General features: G+C 33.5%; 1 protein-coding gene across 1 annotated transcript; it reads left to right on the top strand.

Moving 5' to 3' along the window:
- The first annotated feature begins 4,284 nt into the window (after nt 1-4,284).
- Nucleotides 4,285-8,744, top strand: LOC141294327 (uncharacterized). Its single transcript, XM_073826385.1, has 8 exons — nt 4,285-4,382; nt 4,683-4,970; nt 5,801-6,082; nt 6,249-6,299; nt 6,438-6,485; nt 6,595-6,645; nt 6,737-6,787; nt 8,674-8,744. Exons 1-8 carry the CDS (start codon nt 4,328-4,330, stop codon nt 8,742-8,744), a joined length of 897 nt encoding a protein of 298 aa, XP_073682486.1. The 5' UTR covers nt 4,285-4,327.
- Nucleotides 8,745-9,956: the final 1,212 nt, after the last annotated feature.

Raw genomic sequence — 9,956 nt, 5'->3', positions numbered from 1 at the left:
GTCTATGGGAAAATCCAAAGTTCTATACCATTCCAAATAGTCCAAGCTGTTCTAAAGCATCCTAATTACCCTGACTCATTGGGAACAGCTGTTTTAATCAACAGAAGCTCTCTGCTGTTGATTTATAGACAGTCATAGCTTAGACAAAGGAGCTCACTGAGGATCTGTGGCTGCACATTTTGGCTGCTCACAAGTCAGGAAAGGGCTATAAAACCATATCTAAATGTTTTGAAGTTCCAGTGGCTACAGTGCAAACTAAGTATTATTAAAAAATACAAGACATTCCGCACTGCGTCCATGGACACAGACCAAGGACACCACCAGATAAGGCACACAAAAGCCAGCTTGGCTTTTGCAAATGCTCATCTGGACAAAGAAGAAGACTTCTGGTCTTCTGTTTTATGGTCAGATGAAACAAAAATGTAATTGTTTGGCCACAATGATGTAGCCTTCATTTGGCATTAAAAAAGGAGAAGCTTTCAATCCTAAGAACACCATCCCCACTGTCAAACATGGTGGTGGGAACCTAATGTTTTTTTTTTTTTTTAGCCGGTGGACCAGGGAACTTACTGGTTGAATAAAACTTGCTGGTTGAATAAAAGTAACTTTAATATATGTAATATACTTTATTATATATCGTCATGTTTTTTGTTACGGTCTTTAGTTCAGCACAGTGAAGATATATACAAATACTTATCTTTGTTTGTTGTTTCCATGTTAAATAGAAGATGTTCTCACTGCAGCTTCAACAGAAATATCCACCCAGAAAGCTTCAGGAATCGACACATGTGAGTAGAGTTTAGAGTTTAATTAAAAAAACAGTACCCGAAAAAAATTGTGTTCATTAATATAACTTTTTATTAATAAAAATTGTGTTTATTAATATATATATTAATATCCATTAGTCCAACATAAGTCGATCCATAATGGCTCCGGGGCAGTCGGTAAAAGCCTCCTTTAGCGATCAGATGTGTTTTTGTAAAAACAATATCCATATTTAAAATGTAAGAATCACTTTAATCTAGTTTGCTGCTTTGGGAAGGGGCGCAGCAGGGCGGAACGCGGTCTACGCTGTTTGCCAATCGCAACACATTTGGTTTTTCGGAAGGTGGAACCCGGAACTAATCGAGCCATCTGTGCCAGCCTGGGGAGAAAGCTATTGTAATAATGTAAATTGTGTGAAAAATAATGTGTTTTTCGAACAACTAAGCATGACAGCATGTTTAACTACACCCCAAAAACAAAATAAAGACTTTGTAAAGGAGCATAATAGGACCCCTTTAAAAACCCTTTGAATATTAATTTGCCGTTTATTTTAAATGAGTGAGAGAGTAAACGTGAGTGAAGTTTTTAAATGAAAGTTATGAAACATACACAAGCACACAGAGACATTTTGTCCATTTCACTTCATACTGCTTCAGGTGAACAACAACAACAACAATACAGCTTCTGTTGCAGCTGTTCCTCACACTGTTCACACTCAAGCTGAAGGTCATTCATTCACTGACAACATGAAACTGCTATTCTGAATATTTGTACAAAAACAAACAACTCTTGAAATGTCATCCTCTCAAGATCATACCATTTTGTATATGAATTTAATGATGAAAAAAAAATATTTTATAATTATTTTTGTTTTCCACTTTTGACAGGTTACTTTTCCTGACAGTGCTATCAGATAGACAAAACAGATGTCTGAAATCATTATGCAGTAGTTCAGTTTTTACTCTAATATGATTTAATCTGAGATCTTTTCTGTTGCAGCTGTTCCTCACACTGTTCACACTCACTCTGAAGGTTGTTCATTCACTCACAACACAAAACTGCTGTTCTGAATATTTGTATAAACCAAAACAAATCTTGAAATGTCATCATGATCATATCATGGTGTATATTAATTTTAAATAAATGTAATAAAAAAAACGCAGATAATTTATCAGATTTTGTACAATTTTGTCTTCCCTTATTGCAATATAAACATTGATAATTTTTTTCTTTTGACAGGCTCATGGCTTTATTTCTGTCTGGGCCGACAGGATTAATCTGTCTATGCCGCTTTACCAGTAAGTACAATGTACAGGTTTATTTGTTAATGAACTGAATTCCATGATAAACATATGATAGTAAAGTCTGTATCTCTGCATGTTTTGCTGATGTTCTCATAGAGCTGAACTACACCTCCTGCCAGATGGATATAAAAATTTTAACTTCGTATATGTGCTCCTCAAGTCATGAATGACCCACTTCATTTATTTTCCTGTTCTATTCAGTTGTTGTACTACTATCGCTAAAGTATTAAATAATAAATCTACTTCTTTCTTCACATATTTGACCATGCACATTGCTTTAACATGCACACATTCTAACAGTAAAGTTGGTGGTTGAAAGTTGAACTGCAACAGTTTCAGAAAATTACCATGGTTTGGATCAATGAGCTGCTGAACTACGAGATTTTTTTCTGCATGCTTTTATGCATTTTTATGCTTCCATATGATTATTGGATTCGATTTTTGCATTAAGGAGCAAAGAATAAAGTGACCACTGAAAGTAGGCTACATCTATGTGTGTAAAATCACTAACCTATTACCTATGGTATGCTATAAAATATAGATGAACATGAACAAAAATGTGTGAGGTTACATAAACAGAGAATAACAGTAGGTAACAGTAGCCTAACTGCTTTACTGAAGGAATGATGTATCATCTCTGATCCATCAACTGATTCAGATGAGATATTTTCACTGTTGTTTTTCTTTTTTATAAACGGTTATTCCAGTGTTTTTAATGCCCATTTATCCTCAGATGCACATACAGCATACAGCTGATCTGAGTTTATTCACTCAAGATAAAACCTGAGATCAGATCACCACACAGTGCCATATACACCATCAGAGGTAGTTGAAATAACTTGTGCTTTTAAGTTGAAATAACTTAAAGCAGCCACAAAACTTACGTTTTTAAATTGAAACAGGCACAGATTTTTTTACAGTGATAGGAGCAATTAATACATTGTGAAATTTACTTGCAGGTCAACAGTCTTTCCGCTGAAAGTCATTTAGAAATCTGTTCAAATATCTGTGTAATAATCTGAAAATCTAATGATTGACTTTGGGGATCATGGAAAAGTCATGAAAATTCTGAATATATCATCAAGAGACTGTTTGGACAAATGAGGTTTCTTTACCCAGCTATTTATAAAAACAGAAACCAAGCAAATAAAATGTCCTGATCATTATTCTTTTTATCTATTTTTTTTATTGAGTTGAAAGCGTCTGCTTCATTTATTCCGGAAACACAGTTGAGCTGAGCTGTGAGAATACTGAAGATCTGAAAATGGAGATGTGTTAACTTACTAACATGAATGGAAGTAACTCAAAACAGAGTTCCTCTTGTCAGCTCTCACCTACTGGATTTCAAACCAGTATATATATATATATATATATTACTTCATATATTGATATTGCTAATATACATAAAACATCAAAATTAATCGTGTTACCTTTGAATATTTGTATTTGTCCAACAGCGTCCTCTGTTGGTGAAACTTTTGACAACAACCACAAAAACTTGTGCATTTAAAAAACAAAACTAAAATAAAACTAATAATAATTACCTGACAAGCAGAACTCCGCTCTCTCGCTTGTCATATTTCAATATTGCAACTATAGACTGAAATATTGTTAACTCTAAGTTGTTTTTATAGCAGCCTCTGCTCTGCCTGAATCTACCAGAAAGTCAGAAACAAGTACATTTGTTTTATGTATGAAAGGATAGAGTACTACTAATTCAGGAATTTAAAAAAAAAAAAAAATAGACAAGAATCAGTTTCTTGACATTGATCATCATAGTTGGGATGTCAATAATCATTCATTAGTTTAGTTTGCAGTGATGTTTTGTGTCTTATGATTTAATATTCTGTATTTATTACTACAGCAATTATATGACAAACAATTGTCAAAACAAATGAAATGCTTGTCTGCTTTTGTGTATCAAGCAGTAAACATGTACCTAATAAAGTTACCACTGAGTGAATAATTATCTCCACAGTATTTATTTTGATGTCATGACCTAGCTTTTCTTCAAGCCTTTATTAATAATACAGTCATTTTTTTAGCACATTTAAATATTACTTTACAAAACAACCTTCCATCTTTAGTATGAGTTTGAGCACTACATGCGTCTCTGTTAACCCCATGCTCTCTGTTAACGTGATCTACATTCATATTCATAGAACTGTCTGCACAATGCATTAAATACTTCCTGTGGTCTGATGTGCTACTTCCTAATTCACCCATTGCCTCATTCTGTCTCGTTCACACTCGCTGTAATGGAGTTGTTCGTTTTCATACTTTTTCAGCTCCTAATAGAGGTTCAGTCTGACGGTAAGTGATCTCCATTGTTTAATGTCAATTATATTCTGTAGTCTGTTGCATTTGTAGTTAACAAATTAGACAAGTCATTGTCTAATATTTCAGCATTATTTTTCTCACATGACGTGACTATTTAGTACAACCTATCTGACATTGTCTTTGTACTATAGCATGTACCTGTATATAGTACATTTTATCAGCAGCTGTTATATTTAAATTTTTAGAACCCAAAATATGTGATTAATATGGAAATATTATTGTACTTGTAAACATTTTCACTGAGATATATTGATCTGTTTGGGGTTGTTTCAGAACCTCCTACTGTAAAAGTATCTCCAGATGCCATAAGAAAGTCCAGCTCAGTGAAGATCAGCTGTGAGACACCAGAAGGTCCTCCTGTGAATCAGTGTTATTTCTACCCAAACAGAGAAGAGAAAAAAATAAAAACCAGTTGGAGTTGTAAGCTTGACCTCACTGGTGCTGAAGTGTTTAGATGGGCAGCTGTAAAATCACCTGAATTAATTCACATTTACTGTTTCTACACAATTCTGGGAACTGATAAACCATCACCTCATTCTCCTCCTGCCACAGTGACTGTAGGTAAGATATTTCAGCATGGTCTCATTGTTTATATGTAGGTATGAGTACATAACATTTAAAGGTACAAAACATACATTTTTGTAAGTTTGGATAGATGCTGAAACATACAGTATGTACATATTAACAACTAAAATGTAGAAATTGTTACATAGAGCTGAAGTAAGGTAAAAAATTATGAATCTTTTATATCATTTAGAGAATTTGGATTGCTGCATTTTTTCCATTTTAAAGATACATTTAGATCCCTTAAGCATATGTTAAAACCTTTACAGTTTTATAGAGAATATAAAAGTAGTATTAATATAACATATTGGTGAAAAAAATGTACAGACTGTGTAGGCCTGCAATAGAAATTATATTATCAATATAGCATTAAAAAGATATTTTGAGTCGATAATCCTACTCCTAAACCTAACCATAATCATTTCCTAAAATATGTTGAATAAAAGCATTACAGGCAGACTGGTGTAAACATAATTTATTTATTGCCATTAAAAAAAATGTCACAAGCAGTACCAAAAGTAGCCCAAATGACAGTGTGTTGATTATGACTTGATTATCATGATTTTTACACAGTAGCAATAAAATAGACAGAATGCAAATAAAAGGCCAGTGACTGACAGCTAGTTTACATGGGCATGTCAACCAATTTTTTAAAGGGTTGGTATTATAGTGCTGATGTATTTTTGAACCAACTAACGCCAGGAAACATCACACATTATAAAAGGAACACGTTAAGGACACTAGGGAGGGAAAACAAACAAAACAACTTTTTTTTCATTTTTTTTTACAGAATTTCTAGATGAGCATCATTTTTTTTTATTCATTAGGTCTTCCTCAGGCTAAGTTGAGAGCATCTACTTCAGTTATTCTGGAAACAGAGAGAGTTGAGCTGAGCTGTGACAATACTGAAGATCTGAAGATGGAGATGTGTGTTTTTATCATAAATGAAAGAAAACGTAACTCAAAACAGAGGTCATCATGTCAGCTCTCACTCACTGGATCTCAGATCAGTATTTGGTCTGGAGATCAGAGCTCATCTGTGACAATAACCTGCTTCTACAGTGTGATGAAGAGACAATCTCATCACTCTGATCCAGTGACAGTCCAGAGTAAGTTTTTTATTAATATATTCATGTAAACCAATATTAGTGAGGTGAGGTCAAGTTACATCACCAGTATGTGATTTTTTTGTTTTACCATCAACAAACTTCAATTTAAAATGTGCTAATAATACTAATAAATTGACTATGGACTTCTGATTAACCGTCTCTGCAGTTTCAACATCAACCACCACTAAACAAACTACAACAATAGCCATAAAAACCAGTGAGTAATTTTGTTCGTAAATCATTTATTATGACTCCATTCTGAATGTTTTTAAAATTATAATTATTCTTTTAGTTTCGGAATTGTTTGTTGAACATTTACTATACTATACATCACCACACAATTTCTTTTCAACAGCTTTAGCTGCAATGTCCACTTCTGAAATCACAACATACAACAAAACTAGTAAGTTACTGATAACACCTTTTCTGGTTATTCTATTATGCAAACATTTATGCAAAAATATTCTCTTCTAAAAAGCAAGCCCCCTTGCATATGTTATTTTTATTATTAGGCCTACATTCCAAGACAAGCCTGTCAACAAGCATGACAACTGAAACCATGGGTAAAGTTCATCTAATCTTCCTCACTGGTAAAAGTCACTGTGTAGAATTAATGTTGGATTCATACTATAACTATATGCTGTTTTTTTGCAGTTTACAATTCAACCCTCACTCTTCCTGGTGACAGTACAATGTCAGAACATAGTAAGTAAGATTGGAATAGAGTACATGACTCTTAAATACACATATCATACACTTGATACACAAAAACTGGCAATCATACACTACCAGACTTTAAAGTCCTTCCAGTCACAGCACACTGTACACCGAAACACATACCTTGTGGCTATGAGATGCGTAACCAATGAAATGTGTTCTTAAACGGGCTCATTTATATGCACACAATATACAGTCAAGCCTGAAATTATTCATACCCCTGGCAAATTCTGACTTAAAGTTACTTTTGTTCAACCAGCAAGTTTTTTTTTTGACCGGAAATGACACAGGCTTCTCCCAAAAGATAATAAGACTATGTACAAGAGGCATCATTGTGCAAAAAAATATTTCTCAGCTTTTATTTACATTTGAACAAAAAGTGGCATGTCCAAAATTATTCATACCCTTTGCAAACTGTCACAGTCTATGGGAAAATCCAAAGTTCTATACCATTCCAAATAGTCCAAGCTGTTGTAAAGCATCCTAATTAACCTGATTCATTGGGAACAGCTGTTTTAATCAACAGAAGCTCTCTGCTGTTGATTTATAGACAGTCATAGCTTAGACAAAGGAGCTCACTGAGGACCTGGGTAGGGTTGCACCAGCCATTCGTAAGTTATTACTTAAATTGGAACGTAAAGTCCACACTAGAGGCTTAGTAACTACTAGCTAGTTTGTAACTAAATCTATACATTATTTGGTTGCACCAGTTGTTCGTAAGGCAGGACTTAGCTAGTAGTTCGTAAGCTCTCCGTAAAGTAATGCGTAGTCGCATAATATGACGCTTACACTAAATCATCCAACAGAAACTTTCAAAATACACGAGCAGAACTTGTTTAAATGCTATAAATTGTAAATTATCCTTAATTTTAACTTCTTTTGCCTCATATATACTAACGAAAAAAACAAGTTTCCATTAAAAACAAAACAATAATAACATTAGTTTATATGTAAGCTATTTTTTTGTCCAGGGTCACATTTGTAAATAACATTCAGAGACTAATTGAAATAAATAAGGATTATAAAAAATGAAAAAAAGAAATTCCATTTATTTATTATTTCATCTGACATGCGCAACACGAAGTGCACTGTAGATGGGGTGTTAAAGACGCGCTAAAAAAGAAACAATTACCTTTATTCACATTTTGTTCTCTCTCTTAATATGTATGTGAGTGTAAATGTCAGCAGCATCATATATGCCTAAATGATTGAAGGTTGTCGGTTAAAAAAAGAGCATATTGATGCAGTTCACTCAGTCTGCTATTTTATTCCAACCGTTATTCCTGACCAGACGCTTCCGTAAATATTTAGTTTATACGTAGAGTTACGTTGAAACTAAGTTTAATGGTGCAACTAGGCTAAGTTGTAACTTACGCACAGCTGGTGCAACCGGCCCCTGTGGCTGTACATTGTGGCTGCCAGGAAAGGGCTATAAAACCATATCCAAATGTTTTGAAGACCAAGGACACCACCAGATAAGGCACACAAAAGCCCGCTTGGCTTTTGCAAATGCTCATCTGGACAAAGAAGAAGACTTCTGGTCTTCTGTTTTATGGTCAGATGAAACAAAAATGTAATTGTTTGGCCACAATGATGTAGCCTTCATTTGGCATTAAAAAAGGAGAAGCCTTCAACCTAAGAACACCATCCCCACTGTCAAACATGGTGGTGGGAACCTAATGTTTTGTTTTTTTTTAGCCGGTGGACCAGGGAACTTACTGGTTGAATAAAACTTGCTGGTTGAATAAAAGTAACTTTAATATATGTAATATACTTTATTATATATCGTCATGTTTTTTGTTACGGTCTTTAGTTCAGCACAGTGAAGATATATACAAATACTTATCTTTGTTTGTTGTTTCCATGTTAAATAGAAGATGTTCTCACTGCAGCTTCAACAGAAATATCCACCCAGAAAGCTTCACGAATCGACATATGTGAGTAGAGTTTAGTGTTTAATTAAAAAAAAACAGTACCCGAAAAACATTGTGTTTATTAATATAGCTCATTATTTGACTGTTTCAGCAACAAAGGTTGTCATTTTCCCAACATCTCCCAGAACAGGTAACTTACTGCTTTTCTACATGCTAGAAGACTGCCATATTTATTTTTATTATTTATTTATTTTTATTTTAAACACTGCTGTATAGAATAATCATGCATCAGTTAAGTAGCTTATGATTTCATTTAAGGTCTTTTCTGTTGCAGCGGTTTCTAGTATTCATACTTCAACAGCTCATCCTACAGATCCACTCAAATCACAACACACAAGTACTATTATTATTTAATTTTTTTCTTTGCCATATTTTATTTTATTTGACTTTTTTAATCTATTTCAAATGTCTATAAAACATTTGCTTCTTTCCATTCACACAACAAAACAATATACTAAATATTTTCTGAATTGTTTTGTGTATCTAAAGCACACACATTAAACATAATAATACACATAAACATGGATTAAAGTGTTGGTTTTGTTTTGACACAGATATATTGTTTATAGTGCTGGTTTCCACTGGTGTTGCTGTAATTTTGTCTGGACTCATATGTGTGTGCTGGTTTGCAAGTAAGTAAACTTTAAAAATATCCATTCTTTGGGCCTTGTGCATGAAACAAATAAAAAGTAAATCAAACTTGTGTATGTTAAAGAACTTGAATCATTTGTAATTAATGTGCATTTGCATTCTAGCAAATTAGCATAATCCCCGCCCATGAATTACAACTATGTGAATTGCATACAGGAATGTTGTGTGATCTTTGTATCCTTATGCTTCTCCACTCCAGACAGAAAGTCAAGATACTTGGCTATATGGGCAAACAAACTCAAGAAATATTATATAGTGTTATCAAAATGCAATGTCACAGAACACTTTCATGAATGAGGCCAAATATACTTTATTTTGTGAACTTCATGCTGTTCAATTCAGAGATTATCATGTAATGTAGAATTGAACATATAATGCAGTTGCTCATTGTTTTCTAGGGAAAAGAAGAAGAAAACAGTAAGTTTTTTTTTTGGTCATGCTTTCAATGCATTAGTCTATGATATATATTGTTGTATATTTTTGTAGTCCAGAAGCTAAATGTGTATGTTTTTGAAATGATGCCATAAAGATCAATATTTGATTCTTAGCAATAAAATGAGATCAATAAACCT

This window comes from Garra rufa, chromosome 20, assembly GCF_049309525.1.
Source record: "Garra rufa chromosome 20, GarRuf1.0, whole genome shotgun sequence".
Classification (NCBI taxonomy): Eukaryota; Metazoa; Chordata; class Actinopteri; order Cypriniformes; family Cyprinidae; genus Garra; species Garra rufa.
This window is presented reverse-complemented; position numbering and strand designations above follow the sequence as displayed.

Excerpts from the sequence above, each read along its gene's own strand:
- LOC141294327 (XM_073826385.1), top strand. The coding sequence starts at position 4,328 with ATGGAGTTGTTCGTTTTCATACTTTTTCAGCTCCTAATAGAGGTTCAG. Across the intron at positions 6,083-6,248 it reads TGATCCAGTGACAGTCCAGA|TTTCAACATCAACCACCACT; the intron begins GTAAGTTTTTTA and ends CCGTCTCTGCAG. Across the intron at positions 6,646-6,736 it reads CATGACAACTGAAACCATGG|TTTACAATTCAACCCTCACT; the intron begins GTAAAGTTCATC and ends GTTTTTTTGCAG.